Raw genomic sequence first — 27329 nt, forward strand, 5'->3', positions numbered from 1 at the left:
TGGTTTGTCCATTTTTGCAGTGGCATGTTTTGGTGTACTTTTGCATAATTTGAACTGGTGCAGTTTTTTAGTTTACCTATAATTTGAACTTTTTTTTATAATCTGAAACTATTTATAAAAGAAATGTTGACAATACATCACATTGCGATTCATGATTGTTTATCATTGTTCAGCCTCCAGGGATAGTCAGTACCTTCAGCTAGGAACACAAATGTCTGACATTTGTGTTCATTTGAAATGTGTATTTTTTTGTTATGCTGGATCTTCTTTTCTGATTATATCTGTGTTTTAATTTGTGTTTTAATTTGTGTGTTACTCAGTAGTTTCCCGAGTCCTGTGAAAAAATATCACAGGCATATTACTCAGGTGGGATTCGAACCCAAAACCCTTGCAATTCTGGAGTAGTGACTTACCAACTAGACTACCGAGATTGCCCGGTAGCTAAAGGCAGTGGTATCTAGAATTGCAAGGGTCGTGGGTTCGCATCCCACCCGAGTAACATGCCTGTGATATTTTTTCACAGGACTCGGGGAAACTACAGATTATACAGTGCTAACAAACATCGGTGTATGGGTAAAAGACCAAAATTAATATTCTTTATCCTGGATGCAAATTAACATCTGTTATATATTTGTGTTATTATATCGTTATCTGTAATTGTATACTGGCATAGTAACTTAATCCGGCCTACTGTTAATTTCTACCTTTATTGTGCACTGGTCAACTCCCTTGACTGTGTCTTTGCTCTACGTTATCAAATTGTTACTTGAATTTCATATTTTCACTTGGAAATAAACTGTCGGCTCTAACTAACAGGCTCTTTTCAGCAGCAACACTTCTCGTTAGACATAACCACATACATGTAGACCTTCACGGTGTGGCCATCTTGATTTTACTCCATTCCAACTCATTGTAACCAAACTGAGGTTGGACGAAATAATAGTCTGGTGCCAGGTTTGCGCCAAGAATGTTAGCATTCATTACTGTCACGGAAACAGGGAACATGACCAAGATGGTGACAGCATGATAAAGGTCTAGGTGTCAATTTTTGTACATCTCCGAGTACCAGTCACTGGGTTTGGTATATAAACACTGTTCATTATCACATTATTATTATCTTGATGATCCTCAGGTACGCTTGAGCTGGACTTGAACAACATGCCGGCTCCAAGAAAGAAGTCCCGGCAGTGTAGTCTGAAACAGTTGCCGGACAACAAAGAAGGCAAGGAGGTGGAGATGGTGTCACTGTTTGAACAGAAACGCGTCAATGGATGGTGGCCGTGCTTTAGTGAGGAGACTGGGGAGCGAGAACTAACCGTACGTATTTTAGAATAAATAAAGCATTTTATTTTAATTTTATTTTATATCAACAATGATTGTGCACCGAGCCATTTGCGAGTTCGATTTTACACGTACACTTAAGGTTTGATGGGATTTGTAGTCTAAGTAGGCTCATGCCTTTTAACACCCCATATCCATTTTCATTCGAGTATTTGTCAAAGCTGTTTTTGAACTGATTGGTTGTCTTGGCATTGACCACTTTGGCTGGGAGTCTATTCCAGTTATCAACAACTCACTGTGTGAAGAAGTATTTTCTGAGATTGAGCCCTTTGTTTAGCCTTTTTTTTTGTAATAGCTTCGTGTCATGGCCTCTTGTGTTACTTGTTTGTGAGAGTGTAAAAAGACTACTGGCATCTATATCCACGATCCCGTAAGAATCTTGGAAGGTTTTGATGAGGTCCCCTCACACTCTTCTTTAATAATGACTTGCTTAGTAACAATATACTGCTTATATTTGAATTCCTAAGACTGTAACTGAACTAAACTATATCTATATAGAGACAGTTGCTATGTCAAAAGGTTCGGGGCAAAGCTTTTGCATAGCAACCTCCAAATGAGCAAACCCTGGTACCATTGTCCCATACACATCCATTCAGAATTGTGTATGGGGGTTCATCGTCTCTTATATAACTACCCAAAAGCTTGCCCCTAATCATATAGGAATTCAAATTTAATTGGCAACTTGTGATCGAGCTTGTCATTGTACCAGATAAATCACAGGCAGATTACTCCGGTGGGATACGAACGCATAACTTTTGCAACGTGTCTTACCAACTAGACATTTTTTGTCTTTATAGGGAAAGCTTGAGATGGAATTGGAGATTGTCAGCGAGCAGGAGGCCGATGAGAGACCCGCTGGAAAGGCCAGGGATGAGCCAAATGCTAACCCAACTCTGGATCCGCCCAAGTAAGTATTTCTGTTCAATTCTGTTGGGTCTTCACTCTTTGCCCAGTTATGGCCAATATTGTGAAATTTGTTGTGGATTTTTTGTCTCAGTTTGTGCAGGGACTAATATCCAGTTGTAAGAGAATGAAACAGAACAGAGAATGTTTTGTTTTGAAAATAATGTGTCAGAATATGACCTTTATTTCTGACCTTTTATGAATGAAGGTAAAATCTTGCTGTCACTTGTTACTGCTGTGGCAGCTGTGGTCTATCCAAGCATGTGATTTCTTAAGTTTTTCTCAAACTCAAACTTGAGAATCCAAATCATCTCGAAAGAAGTAACGCAGTCACCAAAAGGAGAAAGAGATTTATAGAAGAGTTTGCGGTGACACCATGTAATGACTATCTCAAAATGAGTTGGGATGGTTCTGAAAGGAACCGTTGGTTTCAACTCGACGTTTCGATCAGTTTGCTCTGATCGTCTGCTGGAGAATGCTGGACCCTGATGCTGCATGCTGCTTAAGAGAGAAAGAGATTGTATAATACAGGGATGAGATTGTTCAGACTTTTGGCAGAATTCAGAATGTTTGTGTCAGCCTGGTAAAGAAAATCTTTTTCCACAAATAAAGAAAAACCTGCTCATTGGTCTACTTCTCTAGTGTTAGGATACTGTTCCCATAAGCTCCTTGGAATCTATAACCCCAGGGATTACCAAATGGTAGAAATGGCAACATATCTTTTAAGTTGTATCCAGTTTTCAGACTTTTTCGTTAGTAATGACTCTCACCCCTGATATGAATAAGTATTGTATTGTAATAAGCTATTTTCAGGATTTTTCACATTTGGCAAATCTCATTTTATATGTTATCTATGTGAACAAAACAGACCTCAATTTAGTCACAACTGGGCATGCAAATAATCGTTGTGAATGCTGCATGCTGCATATGCCAGCCAGACTTACTTCACAGGTTGCCCAATTGACTAGTTAAAGCAACAATACGGTTAAGATGTAGTAACACTATGTGTGTACCTACATTGTAGTACATGTACATGTACTTGCCAGGTAGATTATGTTCTTTTGGGAACTTGTATTGCTTTATATTCTACTACCTTGGAGTAGATTTTTTTTTCGGAATTTGGGAGACTTCTCAGTTTTGAAATGAAATGTCCTGCCTTTTAACTACTACCTGGGCAGAAAGTAGAAAATTGGCTGGGACTACTACTTTTTTAAAGTGGATCGAGGGGACTTCTCATTATTAACTTCACTACCGTGGAGTGAGTTCTTAATTGGGCCCAATTTCATGGTTCTGCTTACCGCCAAATTCTGCGCTTACGCTCACGATTCCCCGCTTACGTGCAAGCGCCGAATTTCTGCGCTAGCCTTGTAAGCGTAGAATGCCTAGTAACGCAGAGTACGCACGCGCAGAAGTCCTAAATTTGCCTCTTATTGTGAAATGCTCTTGCCGTTAGCACAGAATTCCCTGCTTCCATAAGCGCTGATGTTGTGCTTATAACGCAGAGCCATGAAATTGGGGCCTGGTCTCTGCGTTTCGACTTGATTGCTCTAGTCATCGTTAGGAGACAGTATGTAGATTTGTACACAAGAATGGTTCACCAAGCTAGTAGAAAGTCGTATGCAGTCTAGTATGTAAACATATGTCCCTGCCTTATAAAATATTCAGTTTACTAGCCCTGGGAGCTGGTTGGGTTTTTTTTTTTTTTGGGGGGGGGGTGGTCACAAGATATTAATAGTTTAGAACACCAATCCTAGTGAGTGTGATCAATAATCAAATTTTTCTACAACAAATTTGGTTGTACAAAGAAAAATTTACTAAAGTTTTGAGTTAAACTTGTGACCTCTGGATTATCGTTTCGGCACTCTGCCAACTGAGCTACAGTGTATCTATATCTGCCCTCACTGTTGGCAGTCTCCCTATATTGTCAATATCTATGTCGGGAGGTGGCAGTCAATTAAAGCCATTCAACCTGTAACTGCCAGGGTTCGCAGCCAAGTTTACGGTACAACCTGGGAATTGGCAGCTGAGGGATCACTGTGAGGGCATGTTAACTTTTTGTTTAAAATGTTAACCACAAGGGAAACTGACTGGGTAAATGTTTTTTTTTTTAAATGCACTGGACACTATATTGGTAATCACTGTAAATATATAAACTTACTTGTTATCAATGGAGAGCTGTTGATAGTATGAAACATTGTGAGAAACTGGTCCCTCTGAAGTAACTTAGTTTTCGAGAAAGAAGTAATATTTTCCACTTAAATATTTGAATTTTGATTTCGTGACCACTGAATTTGATTTTGAGGTCTCAAAATCAAGTGTCTGAAAGCACACAACTACGTGGACAAAGAGCTAAAACAAGATTGGATTCAAGTCTGAATCAATCTTAATTGCTAGGCAAAGTGTGATGTCACAGTACAAGTCACCACGGTAATTCTGCTAACCCATCTTAAAGATTTATTTTGATACCTTGTGAAAATGTAGTCATGTAACACCATGGAGGTAAGCCACACTGCATCACTTGCAGGAGGTAGAAAGCCATACATGCCCACAACCACGGCAACTTTGTGTCTATAAATGGAGGGTATACCATTGGTAATTACTCCAATACTTATATAAAGAATGTATATATTATTGTGCTGTTAAAGCAGTCGCACAACATCGGTAAACAGTATTGTCCAAGGGCCCACACTTCGTGTATCACAACTTAATAACAAACCTGTGAAAATTGAGGCTCAATCGGTTATCAGAGTCGGGAGAAAATAACGGGAAAACCCACCCTTGTTTCCACCTGTTTTGCTGTGTCATGACATGTGTTTAAAATAAATATGTTATTCTCGATATCGAGAATTGATAGTTGTTTAAATGTTTTCTCAAAAAGTAAAGCATTTCATGGAATAATATTTGAAGGGAAGTCTTTCACCATTCCCTTCTGTAAACCCTGTAAGTTATTTGTAAATCTGTGAAATTTGTATTTTTGTTCTGTACAGAAAGTGTCCAATGGCTTTAAATGTGTTTACCTTTGGTAACCACTCCAAAACTTTTATGTAAATTTTTCTTGCACTGTCAAAGTGTTCCTTTTGCAAGTGGTTGCCTGTAAAACAATTTTCCTGGTTTGACGGGGTGCTTTATGAGCTATACTCAGGGGACTGAGTGAAGCACAAACTACCCTATTAAGTAGCGAAGACTGTTCCATCCAAACCCCCTCAACGCCAGCAGCGAGTGGAAATGCCATGTGGTGGTGGTGTGGTAACAGAGAGGGTGATAACAAACATGAGGGCTCCCTGTAAGTCCAAATATTGGGAAAAAAACTTGTTTAGCGTCCTGCCTTTTTTGAAAAAAGGTGGGCCTTTTCTTTTTTTGTTATTCAAAATGGCCGACCTCCACATTTCAAAGACAACCGGCTGAGCTACTTCATGTATTATTCATATGAAAAACACAAAATTAATTGTTGTTTGTCTGAGATCATTAAAATGTACATTTTTGTTCGTTTAAAAACCAAAAAAAGGAGGCGGCCTCTAAAGTGGAAGCATATTTTGCTTAGTCTTTGTGTTATTCAATTTAAAAACACAAAATTATTTTTTTCCGTCTGAGATCGTTAAAATTCCTCCCCCCCCCCCCCTTTTTTTTTTTTTCGAAAAAAAGAAGAAGAATGAAAACCAAAAGGAGGCAGCCTGAGTCTCTTAAAAGAAAGCCGGCAGGGACGTACACATGTTTTGTTTTGGGGCCTGTGTCTGTGTGTTCGTTGCTCTGGTTTGGTGGTTTGTGTGGCAGTTAGCGATCTCTCTCGTCACATTAGCACCTTCAATCAGTCAGTGGGTTTGCTTCAAACCCTGCAAGGAATGTTCCTCTCCCACATGGTTGTATTATTATTATTATTATTATTATTGTGCTGATATCGAAAAACTCACAAGTGGTTGAGGTGTAAATGAACACCAAATTACTCCCAGGGAAGTGGTGAAACAGAGAATGTCATTTTTTTTCCTCATTTAAAGGAACATTACAGAATTGGCTTTGCTAACAAAACAGTTGCTGGCAGTGTAAGCACTTAATGTAATCCACCATATACATAAACTGACAGATCCGTAGAAGTTTCAAATTGATCGGCCATCTGGGTCACGAGAGAATAGTTAAAAACAGTTTACAAATTTTGCATTGCATCAACGCCAAAACAAAAATGAATAAAAACCCACTCTGAGCGATAAACTCCAAACGCGAAATTAGATTATTTTAGTTTCTCATCAAATATGACAGTTCAGACAGAAATATTTCAAGGGATGTTTTCTATACTCATCATCGTTAGATCGTGTAAGTTTGATGTCAATCTGTGATCTTAACAATTTTCGTTTCTTACCAATTCCGTTACATTCCTTTAAGTTATTAAAACAAAAAAATTACTCTTGGGTATACATGTACGTGTATGTGCCCAAATAGTTCGTATTGGTTTCTGTTGGAGCCCGTATACATTACTATCTAAGGGCTCGGGTTATTTTAGGAGGAAATCCACAAGACCCCGGGGCTTTTTGCTCAAAATATTTGGACCAGAATGGTTTTTTAACAAGATCAGAATCAAAATGAGGAAATTACTTCCTAAACTTTAAGCACTAAAAACAATTCCAAGCAAACATGGACAACACCAAAATATCGGTTTGCGGTTACACCCTGTGTGTGTTTCTACTTGCCAGGTAAAGTTTGTTCCTTAGGGAACTGTCTATATATTCTACTACTAGAAGATTTATCGTGTTTTCGGGAGACTTCTCAGTTCTGAAAAAAAAAAATGGCCTGCTTATTAACTACTACCTGGGCGGAAGGTATAGACCCATTGCATACATGTATGACGTCACACTCTTAAAAAGGAGGCAAATCATTGGACAATAGCTGTTCTTTGTGCGTAAAAACGTGCAGACTTCAGGGTACCTGTAGCGTTTCGCGTTATGCAAGGGGGAGCTATTGATTTCTTACACAATACAGAACGGGCCTCCGAACAATGCGCGTAATTTTGGGTGTCAACTCTCTTTTGTGCGTGTTTGTATACGATTTTGACACCCAAAATGACACCCAAGATGGTACATGTGAGTACGCTGCGTGTTTATTGTAAGGGGTCTACTTTAGCTTATAGGCTCCTTATTAACTGCACTACCGCGGAGTGATTTCTTAAAATTTGTCTCAACGTATCTAGGAGGGTGTACAATGCCGACCATATCTTTTGGGGCCCTGGCCCCTTGTTCAATGTTGGCTCTCATGGTGCGGTCTTCACTCCAGCTGGGGTTAACAACATGGAGCGGGGAACTGGGGGGGGGGGAGGGTATGTTCATTGTCACGTAGCCCAAGCATTTTGGCCTGGATTGTAGTTCTTGAATGATAGAACCCAGACCCGTATGACATATAAGAGTCTTCAAGAGTCTTCAAGAGTCTTCAAGAGTCTTCACACTCGTGTTATCTCACTCCTGAAACGGTGAATAGTCATATTAACATATGTTCATGTACAAGTGAACGCAAAGTGAAGCCATTTATTGTTTAAGTATAGTGCAAGAAAAGGTAAAAAGAACAGACCAGTGCAGACCTCTCCTAAAGTACACAACAGCTAGTTCTACATGTATTTTCTTGTGATGAAATACAATGTTGCATTTGTGTATTATACTGGTTGCAAATTTCCAGACTTTTATCTGAATCCAATAATTTTATTCATGATGTCCTCTTTTTTTGGTTGAGTTTTGATTTTCTGCAACAATTTGCCCTTATTTTTTTCATTGACTAGCATTAGATTTTCTCTGGTCCCTCTTCCTATTTAAAAAATCAATACATTTTTTTTTTTTTTTTTTGGGGGGGAGGGTTGGGGGGGGGAAGGTACTTCAATTGAGGGTTGTACGAACATTCTTTGCAAACTGTGGATAACTCATAGCTGTTGGAAACAATGAACTACCCAGCCAGCAACTGTATCACTTGTCCTAAACTTGTACTGGTCCTTGGGGTGTTTTAACTGGCGTTCACTTAGTGGAATCTTCCTTAGTCCAAAGTCAACAGATAGTTCACCCGATCAGCTTATTTCCTCTCATTTGGGAGTTTATGGCTGGTGCCATTGAAATTTAAAAAACCCCAAAACAGCAACAAACAGTTTTAAGGCACTTGATACGTTTGGTCATTGTCAAAAACCAGTATTCTCACTTGGTGTATCTCCACATTTATGCATAAAATAACAAAAATCTGTGAGAATTTAGGTTCAATTGGTCATCAAAGTTGCAAGGAAACAACACCCTTGTTGCACAAATTTGTGTGCTTTCAGAGGCATGAGAAAGGCTTCAGGCATGAAGTCTTTCTCTTGTGAAAATTTACCTCTTTCTCAAAAACTATGTTACTTGAGAGGGAGCCGTTATTCACAATGTTTTATACTATCAACAGCTCTCCGTTGCTCGTTGCCTAGTAAGTTTGTATGCTAATATATACTGTGAGTAATTACCAAACGTGCCCAGTGCCCTTTCAAGTCTTGCCGTGCCTGGTTCTTTCCTCTAGTTATCTTCTTGACAGAGCGGGTGTTCCTGCTTTAATTGATTGAACGAACTTTAGTTAACCTTATAATGTATCTGTTTACAAGTCGGCAATCGATTTTACTTCGGGTCATCCTGTGTGTGACAGCTTGATCTATTTGCTATCACCTTTCATTTTGGGCTAATTTTTAACAGACTTAAAGGCAGTGGACACTATTGGTCATTACTCAAACTAATTATTAGCATAAAAACTTACTTGGTAACAAGCATCGGGGAGCTGTTGATGATATAAAACACTGTTTAAACGGCTCCCTCTGAAATATTGCAGTTTTCGAGAAAGAAGTAATTTTCCTCTAAAATATTTGAATTTGATTTTGAGACCTCGGAATTAGAATTTGAGATCTTGAAATCAAGCATCTGAAAGCACACAACTTTATTTGACAAGGGTGTTTTTTCTTTCATTATTATCTCACAACTTTGACGTCCAAATTGAGTTCAAATTTTAACAGGTCTGTTATTTTATGCATATGTTGAGATACACCAAATGAGAAGACTGGTCTGTGACAATTACCAAAAGTGTCCAGTGTCTTTAATACTTTAATGATACGAGTGTAAATAAACATAGTGGTTTGATTGCGTGACGATAGTTTTTTTAAATTTTTGTTTGATTACCGGTGGTACGTTATTGACGTTTATCTTGTTCCTCCCTTGTTATTACGCGGCTGTTGGTGGTACTAGGAAACTGCATATGTGTCTTTCCCATGGTTATATAACCTACATATATTTCTGTTTGTCAGCCAGGTCAACAGAGCATTTCTCGAATATTCTTCTATCGCGTGGACTTAGCATTTTTGTTTTTAGTTAGTGTATGATATTGTGTATGAAAAAAGCCTTTGGGAGGCTATGGGCTGTTTACTCCCAAGGGAGCTGAGAAAGATAAAAGGGATGTTATTGGCCCAATGACCAGGGAACTAATGTCAAGCGCATTGATACGGTTATTGTAAAATGTGCTGTATAAGAACTATGTACAAGTAATCTTCAAGTTTGTTTTTTCTACCATTGCCTGAAGTTAGTATTATTTGTTGTCAGTTTTAGTGATTATCTTTGTTTGTTTTGGACACACTCCACCTACTCCTATGGCTGAAACAGGGGCATGTTGCCAACTAACTGGGGGCTGAAACGGGGGCATGTAGCAACCCAACTGGGGCTGAAACAGGGGCATGTTGCCACCTACATGTACTCCTTGGGCTGAAACAGGGGCATGTTTCCACCTGTAATACTGGGGCTGAAACGGGGGCATGTTGTCACATACTGCTGGGGCTGAAACAGGGGCATGTTGCCACCTACATGTACTCCTTGGGCTGAAACAGGGGCATGTTTCCACCTGTAATCCTGGGGCTGAAACAGGGGCATATTGTCACATACTGCTGGGGCTGAAACGACATGTTGCCACCTACTCCTGGGGCTGAAACAGGGGCATGTTTCCACCTGTAATCCTGGGGCTGAAACGGGGGCATGTTGTCACATACTGCTGGGGCTGAAACAGGGGCATGTTGCCACCTACATGTACTCCTTGGGCTGAAACAGGGGCATGTTTCCACCTGTAATCCTGGGGCTGAAACAGGGGCATGTTGTCACATACTGCTGGGGCTGAAACAGGGGCATGTTGCCACCTACATGTACTCCTTGGGCTGAAACAGGGGCATGTTTCCACAATCCTGGGGCTGAAACAGGGCATGTTGCCACCTACTCCTGGGGCTGAAACAGGGGCATGTTGCCACATAATGTACTCCTGGGGCTGAAACATTGCCATGTTGCCACATACTCGTGTGGCTGAAAACTTGCCATGTTGCCACATACTCCTGGGGCTGAAACAGGGGCATGTTGCCACCTACTCCTGGGGCTGAAACAGGGGCACTCTCATATCTTCTGACACTTCATTGAACCCAGGATACTGCATCCACTTTAGGTTTGTAGATATGCTTCCTGTGTTTTGATCTTTATTGATGATCATTGTTGCAAGTCAGATTTCCTCTTTTAACAGAGTACAGGGTTAGTTGTAATGAAGACCAAAAAAAACTGATTACTTTGAGTCTGAGAGGGTGCCATATAAAGTTCAAACCAGTATCTGTCATCTTCGGAGAAGTTATTCTGTCAGTGATCCATTCTGTTGTCTCCATTTGACAGACTGCCAAAGTGGAGTTGCTTATGTTCCGACACCCCTTGTGTATTTTATGGTGTGTCATGTCCTAGCGGTTAAGAGCACCGGATTCAAGCTAATGGTGTTTGATCAGCAGAGTGTGGGTTCGAGTCCCGGTCATGACACTTTTGTCCTTTAAAGCAAGACACTTTACCATGATTGCTTCGTAAAAGTTAAGTTGGGGAGGTAGTGCTTTCTGCTCTACCAGTCAGGCTTCTGAGGGAAGATACCCAAGCCTACATCCCTATGGACTGAGCCCAGGAGTAGGTGGCAACGGCCTCTGGAAAAGTAGTTGATTGTAGCCCACACCTTGAAGTGGCCTTTATGCCTTGTGTGTCTGGCAACTTGCATTATAAAACATAACAAAAAATCCTATTCCTGGTGAGGCATCTGCTCTAGCAATGCAAAGGTTGTGGGTTGGAATCTCACTCGGGTGGTATGCCCCATTGGGTACACAGTGCTTAGTACAAGTTTAGTGTAAGGGGCAAAAAAAAAAGATTTAGCAGTAAACCGTTCTGCTCATTTCATTGTTGTAGTTCTTGGTAAAGAGAGCCACTGTAGTCACCCGATGTTTATGCTCAATTTAACCTGTATTAGATGACAGATGTATATCAGAGTTGGCAAAAGAGTGGGGGCGGAAGGGGGGTGAGGGGGCAGATAGTCTGAGATTTACATCCATATGCACGGACCTTGATGTTCTGAAGCTGGCACTACATAACAGGCCTGTGAAATCAGAGCGGTTTTTATTTCCTTTTTTTCTTACTTTTCTTCCTCATAATTTTCGTAGTAGATGTATATTATTCCCCCTTGTATAAGCTTGACATGCATTGTTTAAGCTTGGCAACAATAATACGTACAACTAGCACCTTGTAACCCTTATAAGGTGCTAAATAATTGGGTCTCAAAATTCATAACTGCAATAACCTATCTTTCTGAAAGTTTGTATAGCGACTTGAGTACCTTGTTTGGTAGATACGTGCGCTATATAAGATTGGATATCATTATTATTGATATTATTACTGTACTGTGAGATAAGCCTAGTAGTTGGATTACTGGGGTGCCCTGACTTCACCAGCGTAAATGGATGACGCAACCTCACTTGACCTTACAAGACCCTTCTTACATCAGGTAGTTCAGCTCTTTTTTTAAGGGTGCTGCGGTAAATTTCACAAAACTCTTCCTAACTTAGGGCTAATCTTAGGACTTAGGACAAGTCCCAACCCTGCACTGTAGCATGCAGACCTTAAGGTTAATCCTAAGTTAGGACGAGTTACTCGTCTAAACTCGAGATTAGATGAGTCCTAACTCTTTGTGAAATCGACCACAGGCCTGACAAAAGAATCTTCGGACTAACGAAAGAGTGGGGGCAGGAGGGGGGGGGGGGTGAGTGGTCAGATAATCTGAGATTTACCTCCATGGTAATATGCATGAACCTTGATGCTCTGAAGCTGGCAATACATACGAAACTGTGAAGAAACAAAACTGACAAAGCCCCATGAGTCACTAGTAATCCCCACCAACAGACACTCCCTGAACAACAACTAAACACGCTAGGAACATCAACAACACCAGCAAAATGAGCAAGTAAACCCTAAACATTGTCGTGAAAGTGTGCTAAAAAAATAAGTTAATCCTAGCCTAAGGCAGGGTACAAATCCTTTCCCCCAATTCAGGATTTGCCCCCTGCGCTGCTGCGATGTAGTTGACCTATCCATTTCACTCAAACGTATTTCACTTCATCGTTCTTAAAATTGATGTCATGTTCTGGTAATTTTATTTTTTTAGCACTATTAGTTGTCTCACTATCTTTTGATCTGATCTTAGAAGAGTGCCACTTGACACCAAGTATTTTCCGGGCAATTAATATCTATTAAGACCCCCTAAAACCTTTTACAAATACCCATAATATCCGCCTACTTTTGATAGGTACCAGGAGGAAACAATTGTGAAAAAAAGGGTCACTTAGTGCGGGTGAATTGTTTCTTGTGTAGGTCGCCCCTCCCCCAGTTGTCCATAAACTTTGCCCCGTGTGACAAGACCCATAGGGCCTGTCACTCACGACAACTTGTTTAAGAGGCAACCAATACCTCGTGTTGCACGTTTTCAAAGATTTTTGGGACCACTTTTGTCCTACATTACTGTAATGCTTGAAGGAAACAAACTCGCAAACTTTAACTTGTCCCGTTGCTCAAATACGTGCAAAACTTGCCCAGTCTATTTACTCGTAAAGATGGCATGTGATGGGAACTACACATAGAGCTATATAAATTGACTAGAGCGCTAACACCCTGTTATACACGCACTAAGGTTTTGAAGCCGTGTGGGCACATCCATGTTTATGTACAAACCAATACAAAAGCTTGAAATTTTGTACGGCAATTGTACGGCTATTTGCATAATAGTGCGTTTGTTCTTTTTTATGTGTCATCGAAGCAAAAAATGCAGTAAATGTGAATGCACAATCTGTTGATCAGCGTACAAACTGCGAGCGTCATGTGCGCGTCATGTTTAAAAGGCGCGCATATTTTTTTTAGTACGACAATCAAGTCGAAGTTGCAGTTTTCGTAGCGCGGACGTTTGCGATTGGGCAGTCGCGTACGTTAAGCACACACGCCGAATATTAAAAAAATCGCTGCAATGTGTGTTCTCTTAGAATTAAAATCGTTCCGAATTTACGCAACATATCAAACATATCTGCGCTCAGGGTGGCTTCAAAACGCAGAGCAAGTTAGCGCTCTAGTCAATATACTGTATATAGCTCTTTGGAACTACATGTATAATACTTGATTAAAAGATTGCTCTTGACACTCCCATGAAATCTAATGGGTGACTTTTGGGACGCTAGGTGGCAGCAGACTCGGTGATGTGCGCATGCCCAGAACGATGTAAACAATGGACGTTTACCTGGGAAGTCTGCTGCCACCTAGTGTTCCAAAGTCCCCCATTGTTGTAGCACATAAATTGTTATTCTTACACTATCTCATATCTGACAATCACCCCAAGAAAATTAAGTGAAAAATGTGATTGCCTTTTCATTCCTGGAGGTTACCTGGAACTCATTGTCTCAAAACACGGCCCTGGTAGACTCCTTTGTCTTACTCGCTGTCCGGGAGACCCCTACCAACTCTTCGATGATACAATCTACATTCCATAAAGTCGTATCGAGTTTGATTGTCTTATAAATAGATTGATAGTGTTGTTGAGTTTGATGTAGTATCGTATCCATCAACAAGATTGTGTGTATTTGAATTTCACAGCGGTATGAATCATTTGTAAAGTACCGTAAGTGGCGATGGATTACACAAACTGATGGAGATGTTGATTTCCAGCGATCGAAGTAATAAAAAAAAGCTATAACAAAAACAGGGACGTCCAATAAACATGGGTTCACCGAGAGGACAGGGTACAATTAGGCCACATTCTGGTGGGTTGAGTACTGGGTTAGGGTGTTTACGGGCTAAATCAACACGATGCTTTTGTTGGTGCAGAAGTGCTTTTGCCTGTCATTCCTGATCGTCCCCCCCCCCCCCCCCTAAAAGAAGCCTGTTTTGGGATCGGTAACGAAAACACTTATTATTGATTCGAAAAATTTCCACAAAAGTGTTTCCTTTTAGCGGAGAATGGACTTATTTTTCAACGCCCAAATTTTTGGCACATTCTTAGAAACGAGACTTATAATGGCATCATGCGATCAGAATGTTTTTCCTTCCCGATTGTTCTGTTTTTTAATTTCCAGTTCTGATATTTTACATTCGTCCATTCTTCCCTCAGTTGTTGAACTCTAGATGCTCCTGAACTACATTCTCTCTAAAATAGTATCTAGTAACTAGTATCAACCCCTGTCAAGAAATGTTCCAGCCCACTCGATTACAAACCGTCATCGCTTCCTCCATGTGTGTGCAAACTGGATATCTCCTTGCCTGTCATAATAGAGAAAAATGTTTGTTCCAAATATTCGGCAACTGTGCATTTTTGAACTGTTGATCTTGTGTTAAAGTAAAAACAATACTGCTGACACAGGCCTACTTTCCAGGAAAAGTTGAAGCGGAGGATGTGTGACTAATAAGATATGACCGTGAAACCTGGGTTGAAACCGTTCTCAGGGGATTCACCCTCCATGGTTAAAGTGGAAGTCCGCCGACATCGATTTTGATTGGGTTCTTTTCAGGAAAGAGCGGGCCGGACCTAACTTTATAAAAAAAAAAAGGGTCAGCCCTACAATGGAAAAACCACCTAACTAAAAAAAAAATTGATTTTGAAAAAAAAAGCGAGAACAGAGATGGGCTGTTTTATTTTGAGAAAAGCCAGAACAGTGATGAGCTGTTTTGCCATAAAATTAAAATTGAAATTGTAAAAAGAGACGTAAATAGAACATGTTATACATTCAAATCCAATACCTTTTAAATTTTGCACTGACAAAAAGGAAACAGCCCTCAATTTAGCTTTCCATGGCAAACTTGACATTTTGAGAAAAGCAAGAACAGAAATACGTTGTTTTGCCATAAAAACGGGACGAAAGTGTAAAACAAAAGAGGGTATATTTACATGTACATCCATATATAGTATGCCTTTAACCCTTGAAATGGAAAAAGCGCCCTCGATTTCGAGTGTGACAGTATTCCATACAAAATTGTATCTCTGGAGGGATCAATTCTGGAGGGATCAATTCTGGAGGGATCAATTCTGGAGGGATCAATTCTGGAGGGATCAATTCTGGAGGGATCAATTCTGGAGGGATCAATTCTGGAGGGATCAATTCTGGAGGGATCAATTCTGGAGGGATCAATTCTGGAGGGATCAATTCTGGAGGGATCAATTCTGGTAAAATCTTAGTAATCGATACACAGTTTCAGCTTTAGACCTCTAATACGTATTTCCTGACGATGTACGCCGTCTTTAAGTTGTGATCCATTGTAGAGGTCCAATGGTATCATATCAGAGTACAAATCCAACAAATAACTTGCAAGTCAAAGCTCTCTCCTTGAATATTATTCATTGGGAGGGATAGGTTCAAGTTTCAGAGTGGGGGGGGGGGGGGTTGAATGTTTGCTATGGACAGTTTGGAATCGACCTAGTGGGCAGTCAACTGCAGTTGAACTGTATTGTTAGACTGCAGTTGAACTGTATTTCTAGATTACACGAAATGTGCATGCACATTTGAAGACATTGTATTCTCCCTACTTTAGTCTGTTATCCGATTTTGTTTGTTTTTTTGCCAGTGGAAAATTAGAGAATTGTTTATAAACAAGTCCTGAAAAGTGTCTTAGAGCCTACACCATTTGCACAAGGTTAGCCCTTGTACTCGATAGACTCCCGAAATGACCGTAGGGATCAAAATTAAAACTTGACTGCAGGCCTGTGGCCAGTGACAGGCCAGTAAACCGAGGACTGAACAAGCCAGGTGGTCTTAATTTGAATAGTTAATACTTCACTGTGTATTCATAAATACCCCTGACAGTTTCTCTAATCCTATTGGTGGAGAGCGCGTCACGTGGGGGTGTTTAAACGGTTGATAGGGCCAGTGTTTATAACCGGCTGGCTTCCGTGTGTCAGGCGCGCAAGATTATTACGCGGAACGCAATTCATAGCTATTATAACAGCGCGTAATCTACTTCTAAGCGCGCGCGTACACACAACCCTCGCGCAAGAATTTGAGGTCTCGAAATCGAGCATCTGAAAGCACACAACTTCGTGTGACAAGGGTGTTTTTTCTTTCATTATTATCTTGCAACATTGACGACCAATTGAGCTCAAATTTTCACAGGTTTGTTATTTTATGAATATGTTGAGATACACCAAGTGAGAAGACTGTTCTTTGACAATTACCAAAGGTGTCCAGAGTCTTTAACATTTATAATATGATTAACAGCATAAACAAAAGCGGATGACACCCTATAATATAAAATCATCCAAACATAAATTGTTTACATGCAACATATCCACCCAGGGCTGCTTAGGGTCTTCACAACAAAGATTTCACTTTCAGATTGAGGTTTTGTCTTGAAGGCACTGGGCACTATTGGTATAACGACTCAAAATCATGATTAGCATAAATATTTACTTGGTAACGAAGGGAAGTTGATAGGGATAAAACATTGTAGGAAACGACTCCCTGTGAATTAATGTTGTTTTTGAGAAGGAGGTTATTTATCACTCAAATATTAAAAAATACATGTACAGTTTAAAAAAAGTGTAATTTGACCCCCCCCCCAAAGAAAAGTAAAGAATAAAATAAATAAAAATTCCACTTGCCATTGTATCTTACCAATGTATTGTGCTTTTAACAAATACACAACTTTAACTCAAGTATGCAAAAGTCAAAGAACGTAACTTCCAAAAAATGTATACAACAAAATTGTAAGGTTTGTAAGTGATTTTTGTTTCCATGTCAATAAAACTTCAACGAAACGTGTGGGTGTAAACAAGTCACGTCCAAATAAATAAAACATCTTTTTGGATTTGTACCTGATGTATGTAAGTATTGTACTTTTCACAAACACTCAACTTAAAGCCATTGGACCCTTTCGGTACATAAAAAACAAAAAAAGTTCACAGATTTACAAATAATTTACAGGGTTTACAGAAGGTAATGGTGAAAGACTTCTCTTGAAATACTAGTCCATGAAATGCTTTGCTTTTTGAGAAAACGGTAAAACAATATAAATTCTCGTTAGCGAGAATTACGGATTTATTTTAAACACATGTCATGACACGCGAAACGCGCGGAAACAAGGGTGGGTTTTCCCGTTATTTTCTCCCGACTCCGATGACCGATTGAGCCTAAATTTTCACAGGTTTGTTTTTTATATATAAGTTGTGATACACGAAGTGTGGGACTTGGACAATACTGCTTACCGAAAGTGTATAATGGCTTTGAAGGGAAGGTACACGTTTTGTAATTGTCAAAGACCAGTGCCCTCACTTGGTGTATCCCATCATAAGCATAAAATAACAAGCCTGTGAAAATTTGAGCTCAATCGGAGTTCGGAGAAAATGATGATAGAAAAAACCCTTGTTGGACGAATTTGTGGGCTTTCAGATAGGAATAAAAGACTTCTAGCTAGAAGTCTTTTATTATTTTAGTGAGAAATTACCTCTTTCTCAAAAACTATGTTACTTCAGAGGGAGTCGTTTCCCACAATGTTTTATACTACCAACAGCTCCCCAATGCTCATTACCAAGTCAGTTTTTAAGTTAATAATTGTTTTGAGTAATTACCAAACATGTACCTTCCCTTTAACCTCAATGGACATTTTTAACAACAAAAATGCACAACAACATTGTATGGCTTGTAAAGTAATTTTTTTCCCCTCATGTGAAATAAAACTGAACGCAACGTGTGGGTGTAAAAACAAGTCAAGTCCAATCTGGATTTCCTGTTTGTTTGGTGTTTACATTGATGCACTGTCATGGTTACATTGGTAACTGCCAACAACAAATGTGCGTTTGTAGAAAAGTGTAAAAATTGATAGATGAAAACCATTTGATAGTTTGTTATTAGAAGGCAGACTTTGTATTTATCCCCCCCCCCCCCCCACCCCCGAGCATAACCATAAGTTGGAGTGCTATTAGTTGACTTTTAGTTACAGTGAGTAAAGCCCGGTTCAAATTTTGATGTCACAAAAATTTGAAACGAATATTCGTAACAGTTCAGCTCTGCTCAACTCACTTGTGAATATCGCGGCGATATTCGCCGGGCTTAAGGGTGTCAGTTTCTACAGAATTGAGAGCTCAAAGTCAGCGTTCTTCCTTTACAGTAGTCCGCTGGCAAAATGCTAGTTTAAAAAAAATGAAAACATGGCAAGCTCTGGCGGTTCATACCAGCAGAGTGTGGGTTCAAGTGCCTGCTTACTCTTTTTTGTGCCTGCTTACAAGTGCCTGCTTACAAGTGCCTGCTTACAAGTGCCTGCTTACAAGTGCCTGCTTACAAGTGCCTGCTTACAAGTCCCTGCTTACAAGTCCCTGCTTACAAGTCCCTGCCTACAAGTGCCTGCTTACAAGTGCCTGCTTACAAGTCCCTGCTTACAAGTGCCTGCTTACAAGTCCCTGCTTACAAGTCCCTGCTTACAAGTCCCTGCTTACAAGTCCCTGCTTACAAGTCCCTGCTTACAAGTCCCTGCTTACAAGTCCCTGCTTACAAGTCCCTGCTTACAAGTCCCTGCTTACAAGTCCCTCCTTACAAGTCCCTCCTTACAAGTCCCTGCTTACAAGTGCCTGCTTACAAGTCCCTGCTTACAAGTCCCTGCTTACAAGTCCCTGCTTACAAGTCCCTGCTTACAAGTCCCTGCTTACAAGTCCCTCCTTACAAGTCCCTCCTTACAAGTCCCTGCTTACAAGTGCCTGCTTACAAGTCCCTGCTTACAAGTCCCTGCTTACAAGTCCCTGCTTACAAGTCCCTGCTTACAAGTGCCTGCTTACAAGTGCCTGCTTACAAGTGCCTGCTTACAAGTGCCTGCTTACAAGTGCCTGCTTACAAGTGCCTGCTTACAAGTGCCTGCTTACAAGTGCCTGCTTACAAGTGCCTGCTTACAAGTCCCTGCTTACAAGTCCCTGCTAATACAAGTCCCTGCTTACAAGTCCCTGCTTACAAGTGCCTGCTTACAAGTGCCTGCTTACAAGTGCCTGCTTACAAGTGCCTGCTTACAAGTGCCTGCTTACAAGTCCCTGCTTAACCCTTGTCAGCGCTTGACGTACATGTAAGCACGTAGTTCCCTGCTTCCATAGGCGCCGCTTGTTTGCGTAAGTTGCTTACAGTAAGCAAAGCCATGGTGAAATTGGGCCCTTATACATGTATATAGTGAAAGGCAGTGGACACTATTGGTAATTACTCAAAATAATTATCATCATAAAACCTTTCTTGATTACGATTAATGGGGAGAGGTTGATAGTATAAAACATTGTGAGAAACAGCTCCCTCTGAAGTGACGTAGTTTTCGAGAAAGAAGTAATTTTCCACGAATTTGATTTCGAGACCTCGGGTCCCAAAATGAAACATCAGAAAGCACACAAATTCGTGTGACGGAGGGTGTTTTTATTATTATCTTGCAACATCAACGACCAATTGAGCTCAAATTTTCACAGGGTTGTTATTTTATGCATTTGTTGAGATACACCAACTGTGAAGACTAGTCTTTGACAAATACCAATAGTGTCCACTGTCTTTAAGTTCCAAAACAGAAACAAACGGCTAATTTAGGAGACCGTGGAGAGGGAAGAAGTGAGTTGAGTTTGTGTTTTTTCCTTCATTCCCGTTGTGATCGGGAGTGACGGTAAAACACAACATGTTGGCATCACATTGACTAGAGTTGACAGAATGAATGTACCAAGCTGGGTTGAGGCTAATTACACTTAATGTGTGTGTGTCTTAGAGTATGACGGAGTGGAGCAGAAGGCATGAAGACTTCACCGGCACCTGTCGCCTTATCAAATAACAATTAATACCATTTAAAAATATTTGCTTAGCATGAAACTTCTCCCTTGATAAAAACAGGATTACCAACCAAATTTCCACGTGATTTTCAGGATAAGCAAACAACAGCTGAATACAAGTACCAATCAAAATGCAACAAATGGCAATTTGGTTGGTGATCCTGTTTTTATCAAGGAAAAAATGTCATGCTAAGCAAGTTTTCATGCTTAGCAGCTCTATGAAATTGGGCCCTGATCACCACAGGAATGAAGTAAAAAACTTTTACTTTCTTTTTTCAATATTCATGTATAGTGTTTTTCCCCCATCAATTCCTCCCTTGGTATCAATAAGCCATTTTCATGTCAGATTTGAATATTGTCTGGAACAATGCAGTGCTTGATCACAAGTTACGTGTACCACTTGAATTCCTCAGACTATCCAAAGTTTCTATGTCACATGATTAGGGGCAAGCTTTTTCGTAGTTATCTTTTTTTACTGTTTTCTCAAAAAGTAAAGCATTTCATGGAATAATTTTTCAAGAGGAGTCTTTCACCACTACCTTCTGTAAACCCTGTAAGTTTTTTGTAAATTGTTTTTTTTTTTTTTTTTTTTTTACTGAAAGGGTACAATGGCTTTAACCTGAAAGCTCAATAATTGATTATAAAGATTATACCGGTTCCATTCCTCTAGAGTTACAAAAAAAAAAAAACGACCCAGAAAACACAGTTGCTCAGTTTCACCGTGGTAATAAGTTTGAATGGAACTCCAAGTGCAAACACAAACCCACTTACTACCGCAAGTATTGTTATGATTATTGGTCTATTAAAAACATTGAAATACAGAAATGTATAAAAATAGATTAAAATTAATTACAGAAAACCATTTAGAAATACATAATAAAGTTACAAATTAAAAGTGTATTAACTTGGGCCAAGGGCCATACGAAAAACAAATGATTGCACAGTATTTATAGACCCATCATTGTGCCTTGCTCTAAAAGCTCTCATCAAGTTCTGTGTATGGTTGATTTAGGATAACATGACTGTTCACTTCATTTTTGAAAGGGCAAGGGCACCGAGGCATTTTCTCCTTGGTAAAGGGCACCGTATGAGGAAACTCTATATTCCTACAGAGCATTTCAAGGGCACCAAGGCAATGACCAGGGGGCATTGAGGAAATTGCCTTTGTTGCCTCTGTGAAGTATCAGTTTCTACTGGAGCATTTCAAGGGCACCAAGGCAATGACCAGGGGCATGGAGGAAATTGCCTTTGTTGCCTCTGTGAAGTATCAGTTTCTACTGGAGCATTTTAAGGGCACCAAGGCAATGACCAGGGGCATGGAGGAAATTGCCTTTGTTGCCTCTGTGAAGTATCAGTTTCTACTGGAGCATTTCAAGGGCACCAAGGCAATGACCAGGGGCATGGAGTAAATTGCCTTTGTTGCCTCCATGAAGTATCATGCTCGGGGTAAGACAGAGTGCAACACTCTGCTCTATGTCAACCTGTTTGCTTCATTTTTGAAAGGGCAAGGGGACCAAGGAATTTTCTGTTTTGTAAAGGGCACCCTATGAGGAAATTCTACATTTCTAGAGAGCATTTCAAGGGCACCAAGGCAATGACCGGGGGCATGGAAGAAATCACTTTCCTTGCCTCCGTAAAGTATCAGGCCTGAAATATAACCACAAGACACACATTGAAGACTTACTTCGTACAGAGCATTTCAAGAGCACCAAGGCAATAACCAGGGGCATGGAGGAAATTGCCTGTGTTGCCTTCATGCTCGGGGGTAAGACAGAGTGCAACACTCTGCTCTATGTCAACCCCTAGCTGACACCCCTTTCAGATTCTTAATTTCAAGATGATGGTCTTACTCTGTGGTTCTCTTTGACTCTTAAAGTAGAAGTGACAGGTGTCATGTTTACTGGGTCACAAATTGTCTGTCATTGTTTTTTTTCCCAGGCGACATTTGCCGGATGTTGTTGAGAACAAAAACGTGCACTTGTGATTGTGCAGGGGGGACCTCATGCCGAGCCCTCTAACATCTTAATATCTGCACGTTTTCACGCCTTAAAGGGATTGTATACGTTTACATGTTTGGTTTTCAGTAACACCATGTGTGTATCTACTTGCCAGATAGAGTTTGAGTGTTTCTTTACTCCACTACCACAGAGTAGATTCGGGAGACTTCTCAGTTCTGAAAAGAACTGTCCTGCTTTAAAACTATTACCCAGGCGGATGGTATAGACGATGTGACCTCTGACGTCATTAGAATACCATAACATGATTCGCGCGCCTACCTGTGTTTTGACAGCCAGCTAGAAAGTGTATGCAATCTTACCATGACTGCGCGGCTTTTTGCCCGGCGAAACATGACGTGCACAGTGTCAACAGAGGGCGGTTTGAATGTAAGCATAGATCACATCCTCTATAGAAAATGGTAATTGTCAAAGACCAATATTCTCACTTGGTGTTTCCCAACACGCATAAAGTAACAAATCTGTGAAAATTGAGACTTGAATGGTCATCAAAGTTGCAAGAGAAAACACCCTTGTTACACAAATTTGTGTGCTTTCAGATGCCTAATAAAAAGCTTTATGCTTGAAGGCTTTAGTATTTCAATATTTGAGTGAGAAATTACCTCTTTCTCAAAAACTATGTTTCTTCAGAGGGAGCTGTTTCTCACAACAGCTGAGAAAAATTGAATAATAATAAAAATGTTACTTTTTACAAAGAAAGTTTTTATGGCCAATGCCATTTATTTTCAGAGTGATTACCAAAGCTGTACAGCCATCGATTTCATCAAACTCTTCCTAACTTATAATTTAGGATTAAAATTAGGACTTGGGACGGGTTCAGTTCCGTATCCAAATTCGTAGAAACATTGAACCCATCCTAAGATAGGACGGGTTACTCATCCTAATTGAACCCATACTAAGTTAGGACGGGTTACTCGTCCTAACTCGAGTTAGGATTAATCCTAACGTTTCGTGAAATCGGCTGCAGACCCTTTAAACGGGAGAATCTACTGGAGAGATTTCACATGTTTATGTTATCGCTGTTTGATGTTTGTGCACATAACAAAGGAATGTATGGGGGGTTAATAGTTTTTGTCTGGAGCAAAGGCTTTATTTAAAGGCACTGGAACCTATTGGTCATTACTCAAAATAATTACTTGGTAACAACAAATGGAGGGCTGTCGATAGTATAACACATTGTGAGAAATTGCTCCCTCTGAAGTTGCATAGTTTTTGAGAAAGAAGTAATTTCTTACTAAAATATTTAAATTAAATTCCAGCTGAGGTCTCGATTTTAAGGCATCTGAAAGCACACAACTTGTGCGACACGGTTCTAATATATTTTTTATTAGTCTCTAGCAACTTTGAATTCAAGTTTTCACAGGCTTGTTATTTTATGCATATGTTGAGACTCACCAAGTGAGAAGACTAGTGTTTGACAATTACCAAAGGTGTCCAGTCCCTTTAAATATAAAGGGAGGTCCTGATTAAGTAACCAATTTATCCGCAGTGAAGAGGTCTTTTGGGTTGTTTTATGATAAGGCAAGATTGCTGTGTCTGTAAAGTTCAGTCATAATACCATGATTGACTGAATCCATTGTTCAAACATAATGTTAACAAGACTCTACAAGTACTTTTGTTCTACAATGACAAATTCTGGTTGTTAAAGTTGACATCATCGCCGCAATTTATAACACAAATTTCCGCCATACAGTAATTTTGATTCTATTTTTTGTATCTATTGACCCAATTCACCTGACGTCATCATCAGAATAATCTTGGATGCGCCATACAGGTGGGCAATGTCACTGTGCGTTATTCAGTGAAGTGCGCATTTTAGGCGTTGCGGCATTTACACGCAAACCTCATGCCCACCAAAATGGTGAGCATCGCAGAATCGCCGCGTGTGACGTGCGTGCAAGGAGTCAATATGTGACAACACTCATGGTGTATGCAGTCTGTACTCATTCTCGTACTTGTACCAATAAAATGGTACTGGTGCTAATGAAATGGTGCTTAGACTTAACAATGGTACCTGTGCTTATATTGGTACTTAGACTGATAAAATGGTACTTGAACTTATTAGAATGGTACTTAGACTTATGCAATGGTACTTATGAAAGGGTATTTGTACTAATACAACTTATAAAACAGTACTTGTATTTATACAATGGTACTTGTACCCATAAAATGGTACTTGTACATAAAACATGGTACTTGTACCTATAAAAAGGTACTTGTACTCACAAAATAGTACTTGTACTCATTAAGAGTACTTGTACTTATACAATGGTACTTGTACATAAAACATGGTACTTGTATCTATAAAAAGGTACTTGTACTCACAAAATGGTACTTGTACTCATTAAATAGTACTTGTACTTATAAAATGGTATTTGTACTCATAAATGGTAATTTGTACTTATACAATTGTACTTATACTCGTCAAATGGTACTTGTTTAACCTATCTATATTTTCTCCCTTAATAATATGCACTTAGGATATATGCTAAGGACTTATATAAGTTTTATTTGTTGTGAAAATGGTACTTGTACTCACATTAAATGTAATGTACTTGACTTTTATTCGTAAGATAAGTGTTTACTCTCATTCAACCAAAACTCTGCATGACCATTAACATGAATAACAACTGGTTTGTCACAATCTTAAAATTTATTTGTCTTTTGTTGGCTCCCTTCAGTCGTCCAGAGACTTCATTCTTGTGGTTCACATCCCCGTGGAAGACTCTCAAATTTATCATCTGGAACAACTACAAGTGGTACATCATCGGGTTCTTCCTGGCCCTCATCATTATCGCCTTCGTCGTACTCTTCATCTACAGTGTGCCAGGAGTCACAGTCCAGAAGATATTTGGGACCAGGTAGGTTGAAGTCCTAACAGGAAGGGGCTGAAGTCCTAAATGGAAAGGGCTGGAGTGCTAAGAGGTAGGGGCTGAAGTCCTAAGTTGAAGGAGCTGAGCTGAAGTCCTAAAAAGAAGGGGCTGAGGTCCTAAAAGGAAGGGCTTAAGTCCTAGAAGGAAGAGGATGACAGACAATCACAAGAAATAATCTGTGTGTCCAATTGTAAAAATATGGAACTATTACAATTTATATAGTTGTCAAATTATATAGTTGTCAAATTTGATGGTTAATTCTTGTTTCATATCCGCACATGAATGTTCACTGCTTGACTGAACTGTTCCATTTTCTGGACGTGTTTGAAAAATAACTTTAAAATTGACATTTCAAGCAATGAAATCAAGCTAAAATAAAACATAAAATGATCAATTCAGAAGTTAAAGTGTTTATTTACAGGAGTTATGAACTCACTTTGATAACAAAATTTAATTATTTATAAGTTGGTGGAATTGTTGTCTAATCATGTAGTTACGGAATTGTTCAAACAGAAAGTGATATACTCATATAACATTATATACTTTTGATATATTATGGTTACAGTTAAGGGTATAGATGATTATGTTACTAGATTAAGAATATTCATTATCCAAGTGAAGTAAGAGTGTGTAGTTAAAAAAAAATGACGAAGCCAAGTAGTTTTATAAAGTCTTTCGGTAACTACTTTAAGATATAGGTTTAGGATATATTCTTTATAGAGTTGTTTTGAAAAATATCAAAATTTATATGATTATTCGATATTGATAATTAATTTGAATAAGTCCTTGATGTTTATGAAAACAATACCAATGAATTGAGTGTCTGCAAGAAATTATAAAATTACAAGCAGATATATATCAGCCTAAGCAAAACTAGAAGATATTTAGTCTTGAATTATTGTAACTCAAAGTAACATTTTTTTTCCCCCATTTTTTTTTTCAATATTAAACAGTGTATAAGGCAATAATATGGAGAGTAGATACATTACCTCTGATCAGTGACTCTATAAACTTTTATTTTTCATCAAGTAAAATGTAAAAACTTTCTTTACAAAGGAAAGAGTTTTTGTTTGAATCATGTAAGGCCCCCTGCTGTCGATTTCACAAAGAGTTAGGACTGTCTTACCTCGAGTTAGGACAAGTAACTCGTTGGGACAAGTAACTCGTCCTAACTTAGGATTAATCTTAAGGTCTCCATGCTACAGTGCAGGGTTTGGACTCGTCTTAAGTCATTTAAGATAATAAGGTTAATCCTAAGTTAGGAAGAGTTTTGTGAAATCAACGGCAGCCACAAATTTCGCATTTTCATAAAATTGTCTCAATGTTCAAATTTCTCAGTATTTTTTTATATGTTACCACACACCGTGGTAATAGTATATGGTGTTTATCATTTTGTTAGCTAACTAGCACAGGGTCGGTATAGGTTTTGAAACTTTGCAAGGTAGAGATAAAATGTAGTCAGGGTTTGCAGTAACACCATATACATGGGTAGGATTTGAAACTTTGCATGGTGGAGAAACAACCTAGTAAGGTTTGCAGGAACAACATGCTACATAAAATCTCTCTTATAAAATGTGGTGTTTCTAAATAAGAACTTGTGATGTATGCTCTGATCATGTTCAGGTAAAAAGCACAAGGTCACTTCAATGAACTTGTTGTGAGTTCAAAAAAGATTTCACTATATCATACAGAAATGGAATTGTCTTCCTCGTATTTGTATTGTTTTAATTTGGGGTTTTTTTTTTTTGGGGGGGGGTCGTTGTACCTTCTAGGTATAATAGCTTTATTTTCAGTGTAGCTTATGGGTATACATGGGTATAATAGCTTTATTTTCAGTGTAGCTTCAAGGTAAAAGTGGGTATAATAGTAGCACTATTTTTAGAGTCAGATTATTTTTGTATTAATTGTTATGCAAATAGCAGTTGTGCCTTGTGAGTGCAGAGAAGTGAGTTGAAGTCCTACGTATATTATGTGTTTAAGTAGTCGAACATGAATGAACCTAATTATTATGAATTAACAGAGTGATTTCTTTAAGTAGTTATTTAAATAATTGTCTTGTCATATGCTGACAATTTGGGTGTGTGAC

At 39.3% G+C, this 27329-nt stretch overlaps 1 protein-coding gene across 7 annotated transcripts in view; it reads left to right on the forward strand.

The window, feature by feature from the left end:
* The window catches only part of LOC117294633 (myoferlin-like), a 144103-nt gene extending 117727 nt beyond the window's left edge, over window positions 1-26376 (forward strand). For all 7 annotated transcript variants that reach the window (XM_033777128.1, XM_033777127.1, XM_033777132.1 and 4 more), the window contains 3 exons: window positions 1133-1317; window positions 2139-2248; window positions 25052-26376. In XM_033777128.1, the coding sequence (XP_033633019.1) occupies window positions 1133-1317; window positions 2139-2248; window positions 25052-25235 (479 nt within the window). In that variant the 3' untranslated portion in view covers window positions 25236-26376. The remainder of the gene's footprint in view (window positions 1-1132; window positions 1318-2138; window positions 2249-25051) is intronic.
* The last annotated feature ends 953 nt before the right edge of the window (window positions 26377-27329 follow it).

Source organism: Asterias rubens, chromosome 9 (assembly GCF_902459465.1).
Source record: "Asterias rubens chromosome 9, eAstRub1.3, whole genome shotgun sequence".
NCBI classification, from domain to species: domain Eukaryota; kingdom Metazoa; phylum Echinodermata; class Asteroidea; order Forcipulatida; family Asteriidae; genus Asterias; species Asterias rubens.